The 18,254-nt window shown below is 40.4% G+C and overlaps 1 protein-coding gene across 13 annotated transcripts in view; it reads right to left on the bottom strand.

Moving 5' to 3' along the window:
• LOC124605166 (longitudinals lacking protein) overlaps positions 1–18,254 on the bottom strand; it is a 547,673-nt gene that overhangs the window by 266,868 nt on the left and 262,551 nt on the right. The window contains exon 5 of one of the 13 annotated variants that reach the window (XM_047136668.1): positions 972–1,425. The exons of the other annotated variants lie outside the window; for them this stretch is intronic. Coding sequence (XP_046992624.1) covers positions 1,148–1,425 — 278 coding nt within the window. The 3' untranslated portion in view covers positions 972–1,147. Of the gene's footprint in view, positions 1–971; positions 1,426–18,254 lie in introns of those variants that run through there. 13 annotated transcript variants of the gene reach the window in all.

Here is an 18,254-nt window from a genome sequence, read left to right as displayed (position 1 = left end):
TGGTTGTAGTTTTTGTACTGACAGAAGATTGAATTTGTAATTAGTTTGCTTTTAGAGAATTTACATTATCAGGCTTGTGTGGTCTGCCATTTGTGATACGTGTTTCAATTTGCAAAATTTTAAGGATGAGAAAAGTTGTTCACATAAATATGTAAAACCAAACATGCACATAATAGTTGCCACTTTTGCACATAGTTGAGGAAATCTATACTGTGGAAGGTAAGAATAAAACTGAATGACGTCATTTCCTATTCTAAATGCCTCCTTAATAAAATAATTATATTGCAGATCTATTAATTCTGCTTGCACCTCTGCAGACACAGTTCTGGTGTCAACATGTGTGGTTGACATGAAGATGTCAAAGTCAGCTCAAGTGACATGAAATTCTCAAATCTTTTCATGAATACTACATAAAAAATATCAAGAGAATGGGAAAGAGGAAACATCATTGAAATCAGATTCTAGTGAATCCATCAAATCTTGACATTGTCTGTGATTCAGTCCTGCAGATTGCATGAAATTTACACTACTAAGAACATTCATAATCTTGTCAAACTGCACAGCCTTGGCATAAAGTTTAATTTTAGTGCATTTACATCTTTAACAATATTAGCCTGTCTCAACAATTTAGCCCAAAACAGCTATGTTGTTTTTGTTTTTAGCAAAGTATCAGTAAATGTGAGACATTAATAGTTTTGTGTAACCTCATTGTTCTCAAAATAATCATATGAATTTAATCTAAACAACAATTTGTATTAATACTGTTGTTCAATTGTGTGTGTGTGTGTGTGTATCTAGTAAAAAGGATGATGACACAAGTTTCACATTGACATTTATTAACATATCTTACTACACATGGTACAATTTTCACTTTCACTACTTCATTTTACAAAGAAAACAAAACACAATTTTTTCCATATTTTATTAAAATATTGTTGCTCATAATCAAAGAGCATATGATAAATTTTTTTGGATGCAATCAGTGGCATGGTAGATCATTTTGTTCCTTCATTTGTACCCAATCTCACAGCAATAAGGATTAGAATAATAACTGTCCAGATGGTTGTAGGTTGTTCTGAAAATGAATGCTCTCTCTTACTTCTGTAGTTGTATTTTACTGTATCAGCCTCACATCATAAAAAATGAGTTACAAGATGTCCCTATGTTGGTATTTGATATGTCTTTGGAAATTTCCTTTACGTTTTGACCGGTATGAGCAATAAGGACATTGGAATCTGGCTTCTTTCCCACACTCATTTTTCACGTGACTGTAAAGTCCACTTTTCCGCTTGTACTTCTTACCACATTCATTACATTCAAAGCTTGCATCTGTGCTGTTCCATGTTTTGGAAGTGAGATGATACAGTTGTGAACTCTGCAACACTGATATCTGGCCCACATGTATTCCATCAGTTCTCACGTAACCTGTGAAAAAAAAGTAAATATGGAGTATATGACTTCAATTGAGTTCTTAAAAACATATTAACTTTGTTAGTCATAAAAAGCCTACAAAATGAAACATTTATGTAAAAATTAGTATCCAAAATATACAAACAAATGGATAATATCCAGATCAACACATTGCTTAATAAGGCAATTTTGTAACAGACCATAAAAAGACAATAGTATAAAAATAAAGCATTTTGTTAAATGGAGTTTACATCAAAGGAACATTCTATTTCACATTATTTTGATACATCACTGTCATTATTTCATTAAAAAAACAGCTAACACATACAAATACATATCTGAATTAGTTTATTTTCTAATAACCTGGTTTAGTTAATGATCTGATGTGATCTGTGGATCACATTCACAGCAAATGTTATCATAAGAAATGCATCAATTCAACAACCATTACAAAAATTTCTAAAAAAATATATATTTTTATGACTACATGCTGGATATTGCCATGTTTGTAATTAAAACCTTATTGTTAGTAAAGAATTCCTTTATAGTAAAGAATGAGTTACCAAGGAGCAACTTTAAGTCTCATCTGAAAACACTTATCTTGTCTATCTGACATTTATCTGCTTAGGTAGGTTGTACGACATCTTCCTTTATGTTATTCATCATTTTCTGTCCATAAAATGAAGAAAAGAATTTGGGTACAGACAAAGTGAAGAACATCTTAAAAACAGTATTAGCAATAATGATCATTAAACATTATAAACTATGTGTATTCATGTGGAATGTTAATAACGTATTAAGCTTAACAAGAAAGTTACCACTTTGAGACTAGTCTGTTACTTAAGAGGTTATATTACATCCCTGTCATGTATCTCCTTTCTATACATTAATGTCGAGAGGACCATACAGATATTTATCAAAGAATAATGGTAACTTACATGCTGTTAGAATAGTGGCCTGTTCATAATGAACATAACCACTTGTTACATAGTCACTAGAAGTTTCAATCTTTCAAACTATGTCAGTGATTGCCAACATGTGGGTAATTACCACATGGAGGATAATACAAAATTTTAAATACCAAACATATCACTAAATTAAATTACTTTAGTTAATAAGCCATCTCTACAATCATTATATCATTAGATTTTAACTTTTATTGCACAAGTCAACAAGGATTACCAGAAATTTTCAAATCATATCACCCAAAGTGGAAGAAGCCACAGCTTGTGTAACAAATCCAGAAACAATGTTATCTGAAATTTGTACACATTCAGAGATGACCATGACAAGTTGAGTCATTTGACTGAATTACAACCTTGCCTGTTGTTCACCGTTCTGTTTGTTCATTCATCAAGACAAAATAACAAATAATGTATTTACTTTCAAACTGACATATCTTGTGAATTTATTTGGAGAAATCAAACTTACATTATCTTGCAAGGAAAGTTGGTGGATATTTTAATAGACCGGAAAAGACTGACAGTTTTCATTGCAAGTTGTAGATTTACCAATATTGATTTGAAATATATGATGTTTTAATGTTCACAGAACTAATAACAATACTCGATGTCTGTAATAAAAAATGCTCAATCACAGATAAAATAATTTAGCACTTACAATTAACAATATGCTCTACCAAGCATTTTCCTACACCTCACCACATACTCACCGACCACCACACACAAGCAACTTTCTCAGACTTGATAACACCCAGGACTGGAGGAAATGAATCGCACTCTCCATCAGGATATCGACTACCTCTTGTAATACTCTGAAATGGGAACTATCCACCCTATTATTCACTACTTTCCTCCCACAGTGGTATTCTGCTCCCCACAAAACCTGTGTAATATCTCTGTCTGTCCCTGTTCCACCCCTGTAATAGACCTAGATGCAAGACCTGTCTCATACATCCTCCAAAATCCACCTACTCCATCCTTGTCACAGGCATCTCCCAACCTAACAAAGGTATTAACAAACATGAAAGCAGTCGTGTGGTCTACCAACTTAGCCGCAACCACTATATGGCATTCTAATGGGCCTGACCACTAACAAGCTGTCTGTCCACATGAATAGCCACCACCAAACTGTGGCCAAGAGGCAGCAGGACTACCCAGTAGCTGAATATTCCACCCAACATGATGTTCTTGACTCAAATACTGCTTCACAGATTATGCCATCAAGGTTCTTCCCAAAAACATATTTTTTCACATGAATTGTCACTTGAAATCTCTCCATACAACATATCCGTTGTTTCCGTAACATCCCCTGGTGTCAACCTCCACTAGTCTCTGTCCTCCACCTGTCTCTAACCCCTTCTCTGATACCACTCAAATCTCACACACATGCCTTCTATCCACCTGCACATCTGCACAGTCCTTACCCCTTCTCTACTTCCTTCTTCTCGCCTTCTGCACCGAAAGCACTGTCTCCCCATGTTGCACCTAGCAGCCTACCATCCTGTCCCTACCATGTCTCTGCACATACCCACAGGTGGCATTAAAGCATCTCCCCCCCCCCCCCCCTTCCCCCATACTCTGCTATCCTTCCTCTTCACTGCACCATGCCTCTTCAGCTCTCTTACTACTCATCCCAGCTTATATTGCTGATTTGTTTACATATGACAAAGTAATTAATCTAATAGCTGATAATATCAAGCAGTCTTCATCAATGTACCTATTTGCTACTCAATGCATCCTCTGTGTGATGAATATCATTCCATCCTATTTCATATTTTGTATTCCACCCTGGATTTTCCACTATTTTATTAAAAAATGGTCTTACACATGAGAAACACCAACCTCTCTCATTGCCTTATTATTACTTTGTTTAACTGAACACCTACCAAAACAAGTGAGTTTTATTTGCATGAATGTTAATTAAATATCTGTGATCTTTCATTATTTCAAAAATAGGATTTAATACTTTTACTCTAAGGTTTACTTACAAACTGAAGTTTCTTGGAGTAAAACCTGAAACTTACTTCCTTCAGAGCCAAATAATTTGTATGAGGAACAAGTAGTCAGCAATCTTTTTCATTTTATTTTGCAACTGTAGGAATTGAAGATCTTTTCAGTAGAATACAGTTAACCTACTCTGAATCTAAAGTGAGAAGAAAAAGTCTACATTGAATTTATTATTATGCTGTCTTTGGCTATTCTGAAATGAAGATAAGGAGTTTTGACATACCCAGTCATACATCTGCTTGAAGTTTCCCAGTGGCAGCGATCACAGTGGACAATTGGCTGTAAATGTGGTCACCAACACATCCCTGGATATACCCACAGGCAGCAATAAAGCATCTTCCCCCCCCATACTCTGCTATCCTTCCCCATCACTGCACCAGCACAACCTATATCCAATAACATGGATGAGACACACACATTTGGTCTCACATCTTTTACTTCCATAAATGCTAGATCCCCCTCACAGAATTAGTGTTACGGCCAGTCCATGTCTTAATTAGATTATTAAGTCTCATTTTCCAAGTTGCATATGTTGCACCTTCTAACTGTACAACAATGAGCACTGTGTAATATAACCTAATCAACCTACAACAGTCTCACTCTGACGAACAACACTCATGCTCATAAATTAAGGATAATTGCAGAATGTGGTGCCACACAATGTGGAACTACACAAAACTGGCACTAATAGCATGGGCACATAGGGAACACACATGACACAGATCTGTAAGTCCACGGTAATGGTGAGAAGTTGAGAAAACTGTCCCAAAACACACGTGCTGCTAAATGCCACTGTTTCGTGTGCATGTACCCCGACATCAATACGCATATGATCACCATGCACTTGTACACAGACCGCACAATGGGTTGGCATACTCTGGATCAGGTGGTCAAGCAGCTCCTGGGGTGTACCCTCTCATTCTTGTATCAGTGCCTATCGGAGCTCCTGAAGTGTCATAGGGGTTTGAAGACGTGCAGCGATATGTTGACCGAGAGCATCCCAGACATGCTTGATGGGTTTAGGTCTGGAGAACAGGCAGGCCACTCCATTCATCTGATATCTTCTGTTTCAAGGCACTCCTCCATGATGTCAGCTCGGTGTGCCTGTGCGTTATCTTCCATCAGGAGGAAGGTGGGACCCACTGCACCACTGAAAAGTTGGACATACTGGTGCAAAATGATGTCCTGATACATCTGACCTGTTACAGTTCCTCTGTCAAAGACACGCATGGGTATATGTACATCAATCATAGTCCCACCCCACACCATCAAACCACGACCTCCATATAGGCCCCTTTCAAGGACGTTAAGGGGGTGGTATCTTAATCCTGGTTCACGCCAGATGATAACCCGGTGAGAATCACTGTTCAGACTATACCTAGAGCTGCCCGGGATCATAACCTGGGACCACTGTTCCAATGAGCATTTACTGTGTTCTTGACAGCAGGCTTTACAGGCTCTCCAGTGACCAGGGGTCAGTGGAATGCACCTTCCAGGACTCCAGGCAAATAAACCATTTCTGTTCAGTCAACTGTAGACTGTGTTTCTGGAGACAACTGTTCCAGTGGCTGCAGTAAGGTCTCAAGCAAGGCTACCTGCAGTACTCCATGGCTGTTGCGGGCACTGATGGTGAGACATCGGTCTTCTTGTGGTGTTGTACACTGTGAACGTCCCATACTGTATTCCTGGACACATTTCCTCATTTCCCATCTGCTGGAATCGTTGCCATAATCTTGAGATCACACTCTGTGGAACATGGAGGGCTTGTGCTACGACCTGCTGGGTTTGACCAGCCTCCAGTCGCCCTAGTATTCTACCCCTCGTAACGTCATCAATATGTGTTCTTTGAGCCATTTTCAACACACAGTCACCATTAGAATGACTAAAAATGTCTGTACACTTACTTGCTGCACCATACTCTGACATGAACCAACATACCTCTGCATATGTGGACTGCTGCCAGCACCACCGTGCAACAACCGCATGTCAAATGCACTGCATGGTCATACCCCAAGGTTATTTAAACCTACAAACCACCCAAAAGAGTGTTGTTTCACCATGTATCAGCATTATCCTTAATTTATGAGCATGAGTGTATTAAAGTTAGTCTGTAATCATTGTTAACTGTCCTTCTTTATTGTCCACCTTCTTATTCACAACGACACAGCATCGTACCATTACATTAATGCTGTGGCCAAGAGGCAGCAGGACTACCCAGTAGCTGAATATTCCACCCAACATGATGTTCTTGACTCAAATACTGTTTCACAGATTATGCCATCAAGGTTCTTCCCAAAAACATATTTTTTCACATGAATTGTCACTTGAAATCTCTCCATACAACATATCCGTTGTTTCCGTAACATCCCCTGGTGTCAACCTCCACTAGTCTCTGTCCTCCACCTGTCTCTAACCCCTTCTCTGATACCACTCAAATCTCACACACATGCCTTCTATCCACCTGCACATCTGCACAGTCCTTACCCCTTCTCTACTTCCTTCTTCTCGCCTTCTGCACCGAAAGCACTGTCTCCCCATGTTGCACCTAGCAGCCTACCATCCTGTCCCTACCATGTCTCTGCACATACCCACAGGTGGCATTAAAGCATCTCCCCCCCCCCCCCCTTCCCCCATACTCTGCTATCCTTCCTCTTCACTGCACCATGCCTCTTCAGCTCTCTTACTACTCATCCCAGCTTATATTGCTGATTTGTTTACATATGACAAAGTAATTAATCTAATAGCTGATAATATCAAGCAGTCTTCATCAATGTACCTATTTGCTACTCAATGCATCCTCTGTGTGATGAATATCATTCCATCCTATTTCATATTTTGTATTCCACCCTGGATTTTCCACTATTTTATTAAAAAATGGTCTTACACATGAGAAACACCAACCTCTCTCATTGCCTTATTATTACTTTGTTTAACTGAACACCTACCAAAACAAGTGAGTTTTATTTGCATGAATGTTAATTAAATATCTGTGATCTTTCATTATTTCAAAAATAGGATTTAATACTTTTACTCTAAGGTTTACTTACAAACTGAAGTTTCTTGGAGTAAAACCTGAAACTTACTTCCTTCAGAGCCAAATAATTTGTATGAGGAACAAGTAGTCAGCAATCTTTTTCATTTTATTTTGCAACTGTAGGAATTGAAGATCTTTTCAGTAGAATACAGTTAACCTACTCTGAATCTAAAGTGAGAAGAAAAAGTCTACATTGAATTTATTATTATGCTGTCTTTGGCTATTCTGAAATGAAGATAAGGAGTTTTGACATACCCAGTCATACATCTGCTTGAAGTTTCCCAGTGGCAGCGATCACAGTGAACAATTGGCTGTAAATGTGGTCAACCAACACATCCCTGGATATACCCACAGGCAGCAATAAAGCATCTTCCCCCCCCATACTCTGCTATCCTTCCCCATCACTGCACCAGCACAACCTATATCCAATAACATGGATGAGACACACACATTTGGTCTCACATCTTTTACTTCCATAAATGCTAGATCCCCCTCACAGAATTAGTGTTACGGCCAGTCCATGTCTTAATTAGATTATTAAGTCTCATTTTCCAAGTTGCATATGTTGCACCTTCTAACTGTACAACAATGAGCACTGTGTAATATAACCTAATCAACCTACAACAGTCTCACTCTGACGAACAACACTCATGCTCATAAATTAAGGATAATTGCAGAATGTGGTGCCACACAATGTGGAACTACACAAAACTGGCACTAATAGCATGGGCACATAGGGAACACACATGACACAGATCTGTAAGTCCACGGTATTGGTGAGAAGTTGAGAAAACTGTCCCAAAACACACGTGCTGCTAAATGCCACTGTTTCGTGTGCATGTACCCCGACATCAATACGCATATGATCACCATGCACTTGTACACAGACCGCACAATGGGTTGGCATACTCTGGATCAGGTGGTCAAGCAGCTCCTGGGGTGTACCCTCTCATTCTTGTATCAGTGCCTATCGGAGCTCCTGAAGTGTCATAGGGGTTTGAAGACGTGCAGCGATATGTTGACCGAGAGCATCCCAGACATGCTTGATGGGTTTAGGTCTGGAGAACAGGCAGGCCACTCCATTCATCTGATATCTTCTGTTTCAAGGCACTCCTCCATGATGTCAGCTCGGTGTGCCTGTGCGTTATCTTCCATCAGGAGGAAGGTGGGACCCACTGCACCACTGAAAAGTTGGACATACTGGTGCAAAATGATGTCCTGATACATCTGACCTGTTACAGTTCCTCTGTCAAAGACACGCATGGGTATATGTACATCAATCATAGTCCCACCCCACACCATCAAACCACGACCTCCATATAGGCCCCTTTCAAGGACGTTAAGGGGGTGGTATCTTAATCCTGGTTCACGCCAGATGATAACCCGGTGAGAATCACTGTTCAGACTATACCTAGAGTTGCCCGGGATCATAACCTGGGACCACTGTTCCAATGAGCATTTACTGTGTTCTTGACAGCAGGCTTTACAGGCTCTCCTGTGACCAGGGGTCAGTGGAATGCACCTTCCAGGACTCCAGGCAAATAAACCATTTCTGTTCAGTCAACTGTAGACTGTGTTTCTGGAGACAACTGTTCCAGTGGCTGCAGTAAGGTCTCAAGCAAGGCTACCTGCAGTACTCCATGGCTGTTGCGGGCACTGATGGTGAGACATCGGTCTTCTTGTGGTGTTGTACACTGTGAACGTCCCATACTGTATTCCTGGACACATTTCCTCATTTCCCATCTGCTGGAATCGTTGCCATAATCTTGAGATCACACTCTGTGGAACATGGAGGGCTTGTGCTACGACCTGCTGGGTTTGACCAGCCTCCAGTCGCCCTAGTATTCTACCCCTCGTAACGTCATCAATATGTGTTCTTTGAGCCATTTTCAACACACAGTCACCATTAGAGTGACTAAAAATGTCTGTACACTTACTTGCTGCACCATACTCTGACATGAACCAACATACCTCTGCATATGTGGACTGCTGCCAGCACCACCGTGCAACAACCGCATGTCAAATGCACTGCATGGTCATACCCCAAGGTTATTTAAACCTACAAACCACCCAAAAGAGTGTTGTTTCACCATGTATCAGCATTATCCTTAATTTATGAGCATGAGTGTATTAAAGTTAGTCTGTAATCATTGTTAACTGTCCTTCTTTATTGTCCACCTTCTTATTCACAACGACACAGCATCGCACCATTACATTAATGCTGTGGCCAAGAGGCAGCAGGACTACCCAGTAGCTGAATATTCCACCCAACATGATGTTCTTGACTCAAATACTGCTTCACAGATTATGCCATCAAGGTTCTTCCCAAAAACATATTTTTTCACATGAATTGTCACTTGAAATCTCTCCATACAACATATCCGTTGTTTCCGTAACATCCCCTGGTGTCAACCTCCACTAGTCTCTGTCCTCCACCTGTCTCTAACCCCTTCTCTGATACCACTCAAATCTCACACACATGCCTTCTATCCACCTGCACATCTGCACAGTCCTTACCCCTTCTCTACTTCCTTCTTCTCGCCTTCTGCACCGAAAGCACTGTCTCCCCATGTTGCACCTAGCAGCCTACCATCCTGTCCCTACCATGTCTCTGCACATACCCACAGGTGGCATTAAAGCATCTCCCCCCCCCCCCCCCCCTTCCCCCATACTCTGCTATCCTTCCTCTTCACTGCACCATGCCTCTTCAGCTCTCTTACTACTCATCCCAGCTTATATTGCTGATTTGTTTACATATGACAAAGTAATTAATCTAATAGCTGATAATATCAAGCAGTCTTCATCAATGTACCTATTTGCTACTCAATGCATCCTCTGTGTGATGAATATCATTCCATCCTATTTCATATTTTGTATTCCACCCTGGATTTTCCACTATTTTATTAAAAAATGGTCTTACACATGAGAAACACCAACCTCTCTCATTGCCTTATTATTACTTTGTTTAACTGAACACCTACCAAAACAAGTGAGTTTTATTTGCATGAATGTTAATTAAATATCTGTGATCTTTCATTATTTCAAAAATAGGATTTAATACTTTTACTCTAAGGTTTACTTACAAACTGAAGTTTCTTGGAGTAAAACCTGAAACTTACTTCCTTCAGAGCCAAATAATTTGTATGAGGAACAAGTAGTCAGCAATCTTTTTCATTTTATTTTGCAACTGTAGGAATTGAAGATCTTTTCAGTAGAATACAGTTAACCTACTCTGAATCTAAAGTGAGAAGAAAAAGTCTACATTGAATTTATTATTATGCTGTCTTTGGCTATTCTGAAATGAAGATAAGGAGTTTTGACATACCCAGTCATACATCTGCTTGAAGTTTCCCAGTGGCAGCGATCACAGTGAACAATTGGCTGTAAATGTGGTCACCAACACATCCCTGGATATACCCACAGGCAGCAATAAAGCATCTTCCCCCCCCATACTCTGCTATCCTTCCCCATCACTGCACCAGCACAACCTATATCCAATAACATGGATGAGACACACACATTTGGTCTCACATCTTTTACTTCCATAAATGCTAGATCCCCCTCACAGAATTAGTGTTACGGCCAGTCCATGTCTTAATTAGATTATTAAGTCTCATTTTCCAAGTTGCATATGTTGCACCTTCTAACTGTACAACAATGAGCACTGTGTAATATAACCTAATCAACCTACAACAGTCTCACTCTGACGAACAACACTCATGCTCATAAATTAAGGATAATTGCAGAATGTGGTGCCACACAATGTGGAACTACACAAAACTGGCACTAATAGCATGGGCACATAGGGAACACACATGACACAGATCTGTAAGTCCACGGTATTGGTGAGAAGTTGAGAAAACTGTCCCAAAACACACGTGCTGCTAAATGCCACTGTTTCGTGTGCATGTACCCCGACATCAATACGCATATGATCACCATGCACTTGTACACAGACCGCACAATGGGTTGGCATACTCTGGATCAGGTGGTCAAGCAGCTCCTGGGGTGTACCCTCTCATTCTTGTATCAGTGCCTATCGGAGCTCCTGAAGTGTCATAGGGGTTTGAAGACGTGCAGCGATATGTTGACCGAGAGCATCCCAGACATGCTTGATGGGTTTAGGTCTGGAGAACAGGCAGGCCACTCCATTCATCTGATATCTTCTGTTTCAAGGCACTCCTCCATGATGTCAGCTCGGTGTGCCTGTGCGTTATCTTCCATCAGGAGGAAGGTGGGACCCACTGCACCACTGAAAAGTTGGACATACTGGTGCAAAATGATGTCCTGATACATCTGACCTGTTACAGTTCCTCTGTCAAAGACACGCATGGGTATATGTACATCAATCATAGTCCCACCCCACACCATCAAACCACGACCTCCATATAGGCCCCTTTCAAGGACGTTAAGGGGGTGGTATCTTATTCCTGGTTCACGCCAGATGATAACCCGGTGAGAATCACTGTTCAGACTATACCTAGAGTTGCCCGGGATCATAACCTGGGACCACTGTTCCAATGAGCATTTCCTGTGTTCTTGACAGCAGGCTTTACAGGCTCTCCTGTGACCAGGGGTCAGTGGAATGCACCTTCCAGGACTCCAGGCAAATAAACCATTTCTGTTCAGTCAACTGTAGACTGTGTTTCTGGAGACAACTGTTCCAGTGGCTGCAGTAAGGTCTCAAGCAAGGCTACCTGCAGTACTCCATGGCTGTTGCGGGCACTGATGGTGAGACATCGGTCTTCTTGTGGTGTTGTACACTGTGAACGTCCCATACTGTATTCCTGGACACATTTCCTCATTTCCCATCTGCTGGAATCGTTGCCATAATCTTGAGATCACACTCTGTGGAACATGGAGGGCTTGTGCTACGACCTGCTGGGTTTGACCAGCCTCCAGTCGCCCTAGTATTCTACCCCTCGTAACGTCATCAATATGTGTTCTTTGAGCCATTTTCAACACACAGTCACCATTAGAATGACTAAAAATGTCTGTACACTTACTTGCTGCACCATACTCTGACATGAACCAACATACCTCTGCATATGTGGACTGCTGCCAGCACCACCGTGCAACAACCGCATGTCAAATGCACTGCATGGTCATACCCCAAGGTTATTTAAACCTACAAACCACCCAAAAGAGTGTTGTTTCACCATGTATCAGCATTATCCTTAATTTATGAGCATGAGTGTATTAAAGTTAGTCTGTAATCATTGTTAACTGTCCTTCTTTATTGTCCACCTTCTTATTCACAACGACACAGCATCGCACCATTACATTAATGCTGTGGCCAAGAGGCAGCAGGACTACCCAGTAGCTGAATATTCCACCCAACATGATGTTCTTGACTCAAATACTGCTTCACAGATTATGCCATCAAGGTTCTTCCCAAAAACATATTTTTTCACATGAATTGTCACTTGAAATCTCTCCATACAACATATCCGTTGTTTCCGTAACATCCCCTGGTGTCAACCTCCACTAGTCTCTGTCCTCCACCTGTCTCTAACCCCTTCTCTGATACCACTCAAATCTCACACACATGCCTTCTATCCACCTGCACATCTGCACAGTCCTTACCCCTTCTCTACTTCCTTCTTCTCGCCTTCTGCACCGAAAGCACTGTCTCCCCATGTTGCACCTAGCAGCCTACCATCCTGTCCCTACCATGTCTCTGCACATACCCACAGGTGGCATTAAAGCATCTCCCCCCCCCCCCCCCCCCCTTCCCCCATACTCTGCTATCCTTCCTCTTCACTGCACCATGCCTCTTCAGCTCTCTTACTACTCATCCCAGCTTATATTGCTGATTTGTTTACATATGACAAAGTAATTAATCTAATAGCTGATAATATCAAGCAGTCTTCATCAATGTACCTATTTGCTACTCAATGCATCCTCTGTGTGATGAATATCATTCCATCCTATTTCATATTTTGTATTCCACCCTGGATTTTCCACTATTTTATTAAAAAATGGTCTTACACATGAGAAACACCAACCTCTCTCATTGCCTTATTATTACTTTGTTTAACTGAACACCTACCAAAACAAGTGAGTTTTATTTGCATGAATGTTAATTAAATATCTGTGATCTTTCATTATTTCAAAAATAGGATTTAATACTTTTACTCTAAGGTTTACTTACAAACTGAAGTTTCTTGGAGTAAAACCTGAAACTTACTTCCTTCAGAGCCAAATAATTTGTATGAGGAACAAGTAGTCAGCAATCTTTTTCATTTTATTTTGCAACTGTAGGAATTGAAGATCTTTTCAGTAGAATACAGTTAACCTACTCTGAATCTAAAGTGAGAAGAAAAAGTCTACATTGAATTTATTATTATGCTGTCTTTGGCTATTCTGAAATGAAGATAAGGAGTTTTGACATACCCAGTCATACATCTGCTTGAAGTTTCCCAGTGGCAGCGATCACAGTGAACAATTGGCTGTAAATGTGGTCACCAACACATCCCTGGATATACCCACAGGCAGCAATAAAGCATCTTCCCCCCCCATACTCTGCTATCCTTCCCCATCACTGCACCAGCACAACCTATATCCAATAACATGGATGAGACACACACATTTGGTCTCACATCTTTTACTTCCATAAATGCTAGATCCCCCTCACAGAATTAGTGTTACGGCCAGTCCATGTCTTAATTAGATTATTAAGTCTCATTTTCCAAGTTGCATATGTTGCACCTTCTAACTGTACAACAATGAGCACTGTGTAATATAACCTAATCAACCTACAACAGTCTCACTCTGACGAACAACACTCATGCTCATAAATTAAGGATAATTGCAGAATGTGGTGCCACACAATGTGGAACTACACAAAACTGGCACTAATAGCATGGGCACATAGGGAACACACATGACACAGATCTGTAAGTCCACGGTATTGGTGAGAAGTTGAGAAAACTGTCCCAAAACACACGTGCTGCTAAATGCCACTGTTTCGTGTGCATGTACCCCGACATCAATACGCATATGATCACCATGCACTTGTACACAGACCGCACAATGGGTTGGCATACTCTGGATCAGGTGGTCAAGCAGCTCCTGGGGTGTACCCTCTCATTCTTGTATCAGTGCCTATCGGAGCTCCTGAAGTGTCATAGGGGTTTGAAGACGTGCAGCGATATGTTGACCGAGAGCATCCCAGACATGCTTGATGGGTTTAGGTCTGGAGAACAGGCAGGCCACTCCATTCATCTGATATCTTCTGTTTCAAGGCACTCCTCCATGATGTCAGCTCGGTGTGCCTGTGCGTTATCTTCCATCAGGAGGAAGGTGAGACCCACTGCACCACTGAAAAGTTGGACATACTGGTGCAAAATGATGTCCTGATACATCTGACCTGTTACAGTTCCTCTGTCAAAGACACGCATGGGTATATGTACATCAATCATAGTCCCACCCCACACCATCAAACCACGACCTCCATATAGGCCCCTTTCAAGGACGTTAAGGGGGTGGTATCTTATTCCTGGTTCACGCCAGATGATAACCCGGTGAGAATCACTGTTCAGACTATACCTAGAGTTGCCCGGGATCATAACCTGGGACCACTGTTCCAATGAGCATTTACTGTGTTCTTGACAGCAGGCTTTACAGGCTCTCCTGTGACCAGGGGTCAGTGGAATGCACCTTCCAGGACTCCAGGCAAATAAACCATTTCTGTTCAGTCAACTGTAGACTGTGTTTCTGGAGACAACTGTTCCAGTGGCTGCAGTAAGGTCTCAAGCAAGGCTACCTGCAGTACTCCATGGCTGTTGCGGGCACTGATGGTGAGACATCGGTCTTCTTGTGGTGTTGTACACTGTGAACGTCCCATACTGTATTCCTGGACACATTTCCTCATTTCCCATCTGCTGGAATCGTTGCCATAATCTTGAGATCACACTCTGTGGAACATGGAGGGCTTGTGCTATGACCTGCTGGGTTTGACCAGCCTCCAGTCGCCCTAGTATTCTACCCCTCGTAACGTCATCAATATGTGTTCTTTGAGCCATTTTCAACACACAGTCACCATTAGAGTGACTAAAAATGTCTGTACACTTACTTGCTGCACCATACTCTGACATGAACCAACATACCTCTGCATATGTGGACTGCTGCCAGCACCACCGTGCAACAACCGCATGTCAAATGCACTGCATGGTCATACCCCAAGGTTATTTAAACCTACAAACCACCCAAAAGAGTGTTGTTTCACCATGTATCAGCATTATCCTTAATTTATGAGCATGAGTGTATTAAAGTTAGTCTGTAATCATTGTTAACTGTCCTTCTTTATTGTCCACCTTCTTATTCACAACGACACAGCATCGCACCATTACATTAATGCTGTTTTGACTGACATTGCTTCCACACTCAAAATCTCAGAATGGACTGACTTAAAAATGGCTTCCCACTCAGTGCTTTTATATCTTTTCAAAAATGGCTGCAGAACATTCACATTAAATACGTAATTTTAACAATTTACAAGTTAACATCTCAAATTAATTGAATAGTGCAGGGAAACTGGTTTTCGTCTGAACTTTACAATACAATAAGAGTTTTGACTGAAAGTTGCAAAAATAGCTAAATAAACAATACCATTCATAAAAGCATTAATTTCCTAGAAACTAATTAAGTGTTGATGTTCCTACCATATTTTGGACATTAGCTATATGAATACTTTACAGATTTCTATTTTTGGGTTATTTTCCTAACTTTATCAGCAATATAGTAATTACACCTGTTTACATGTCAACTCTGTGGCTGGAATAGGAAAAAAATGGTTAGTTAACTGAATTGAGCCTTAGCAAAACTGTTGTTGTTGTGGTCTTCAGTCCTGAGACTGGTTTGATGCAGCTCTCCATGCTACTCTATCCTGTTAGCAAAACTAGTTACTTGAAATGGTTCAAATTAATTAGGAAATTATCATGACTTGAAAAAAAAATGATTAGTTAACTGAATTGAGCCTTAGCAAAACTAGTTACTTGAAATGGTTCAAATTGATTAGGAAATTATCATGACTAATGTAATTTTGCCAAGTTGGCGTGGTCTTATACTTGCAATTACAGAATGACAGTTTATATTATGGCACATCCCTCACAACACTAATGCTGATTAAAGTCTATGTTGATGTTATTACTATTATCATGCTGCCTTTAAATGGTTGTGTAAATTAAAGAGTTTTATTATAATCAGCAAATTACATTAAGGTTTAAATGTACTTAAAGCAAGCATGAAAATTTCAATCTCTCTGAATGGGCCTTTGTGATATAAGCTGATATCTTTACATAGTATTCTTATGTCTCATTTTTCTCTAAATGAATTGCCCCAGCAATTTTTTCTGTGAGAGAAGACTGACTAAATGTATGGAATGGAAGTTAAGGTTCTGTCTTCAAGCAAGAATAATTAGAGATACTTTTAAACATAGAATATCAAGAAGTGATTTTCTTGTTTGTATATCTGTGAATTAACTAACTTTAAAAAACAAGTGTGGTGGAGGTATTGGATAGTAAATAGATGGGCAAACAAGAACTGGACCACAGAAGCTGAGTTTACCATTATTTGCTCCTCTTAAGAATGTACAAACACACACTGCTGCACCATCCCACTGCTGCTGGATGAAAATGAGAAGTGGTGTTCAGTACAGCAGATGAAAAGCACAAGGAAAAAGGGAATAGAGGAGTAAGGTGAAGGAAAAGAAGGGGCCTTCCCAAGATGGAAAGACACAAGGCAAGTAAATATAAGTACAGCACCAGTCATGGTGTTTTGGTTAGTATATTATCACTACAGGAGTTCCTCGGAGAAATTTAGAGCACACACTGCAATGCACTTTTGATTTCTAGAAAGTTCACTTTTCATGTAAGGTATGTTTTTCAATAAAAATAAAAGTATTTACATTAACATTTTAACTCCTTAAGTTTCAAGCTATTTTTCTAGATTTTTATAAACACTTATCAGTGAGAAACATAATCAGGCAGTGGAACTGGCAGTAATACCTCGGTGCAAGGTCTGACTATATCATGCATAGCACATTCACTACCACCCAAAGGATCTCATTAACTCTTAAGATTACGCAGCAGAATAACACTGTGCAGTGCCATGTAGGTGCAACACTTCAGAAGATTGTAGGGCATGTTGTTTATTCTGTATGGTGTGCCAAAACTTCCCTGAGGCATTGCAGCATGTAGATGAATTTACTGTTGCCTTTTGTGGCATCAGACGCTCATCTGTGTAATATTTTCATTGGACATTTATTGAATATTGACAACACATTAATGCCACTTGTTTGTACACTTTAGAGTAACTGTAGATTGTTTTTAGTAATCTCACCAAATGTGCAAATAAATGATTGATATGGGTAATTAGGCAATGGCGCACACATCCTGTGGCAGGAATCTGGCCCTTATCGCAGTCCAGTATTATGAGCATCAGAAGGGGCTGAATAAAATGCCAACTGTCAGTTGCCACTGCCTCAGTTCACCGTTATTCAATCATCTCTACAAGTGGACTCTGCAGTGCTAGTAGTTTAGCATGTGTATTATTACAATAGTTCCTGGAATTGTGATTCCCACAATTTCTTGCCTTTACAGGACTTTACCTTATGAAGTGTGTTACCTAGCTATTCTCACTGGGGTCAAATCCTATTATGGAGTGATCTATGAAAAGTTACCCATCCATTACCATGGACACCAGAATTCTCCAGCTTGGGCAGCAACAGCATAACAACTTGATCAAGCACCAATGTGCACAGGAAAAACTGCAGCAACAGCTAAATCAGCAACAACAACAGCATCAAGAATTATTCAATTGGTTGTCTAGTTCAATAC

This window comes from Schistocerca americana, chromosome 3 (genome assembly GCF_021461395.2).
Source record: "Schistocerca americana isolate TAMUIC-IGC-003095 chromosome 3, iqSchAmer2.1, whole genome shotgun sequence".
NCBI lineage: Eukaryota > Metazoa > Arthropoda > Insecta > Orthoptera > Acrididae > Schistocerca > Schistocerca americana.
The sequence above is the reverse complement of the archived record's forward strand: the minus strand, read 5'-3'. Positions and strand labels throughout refer to the sequence as shown.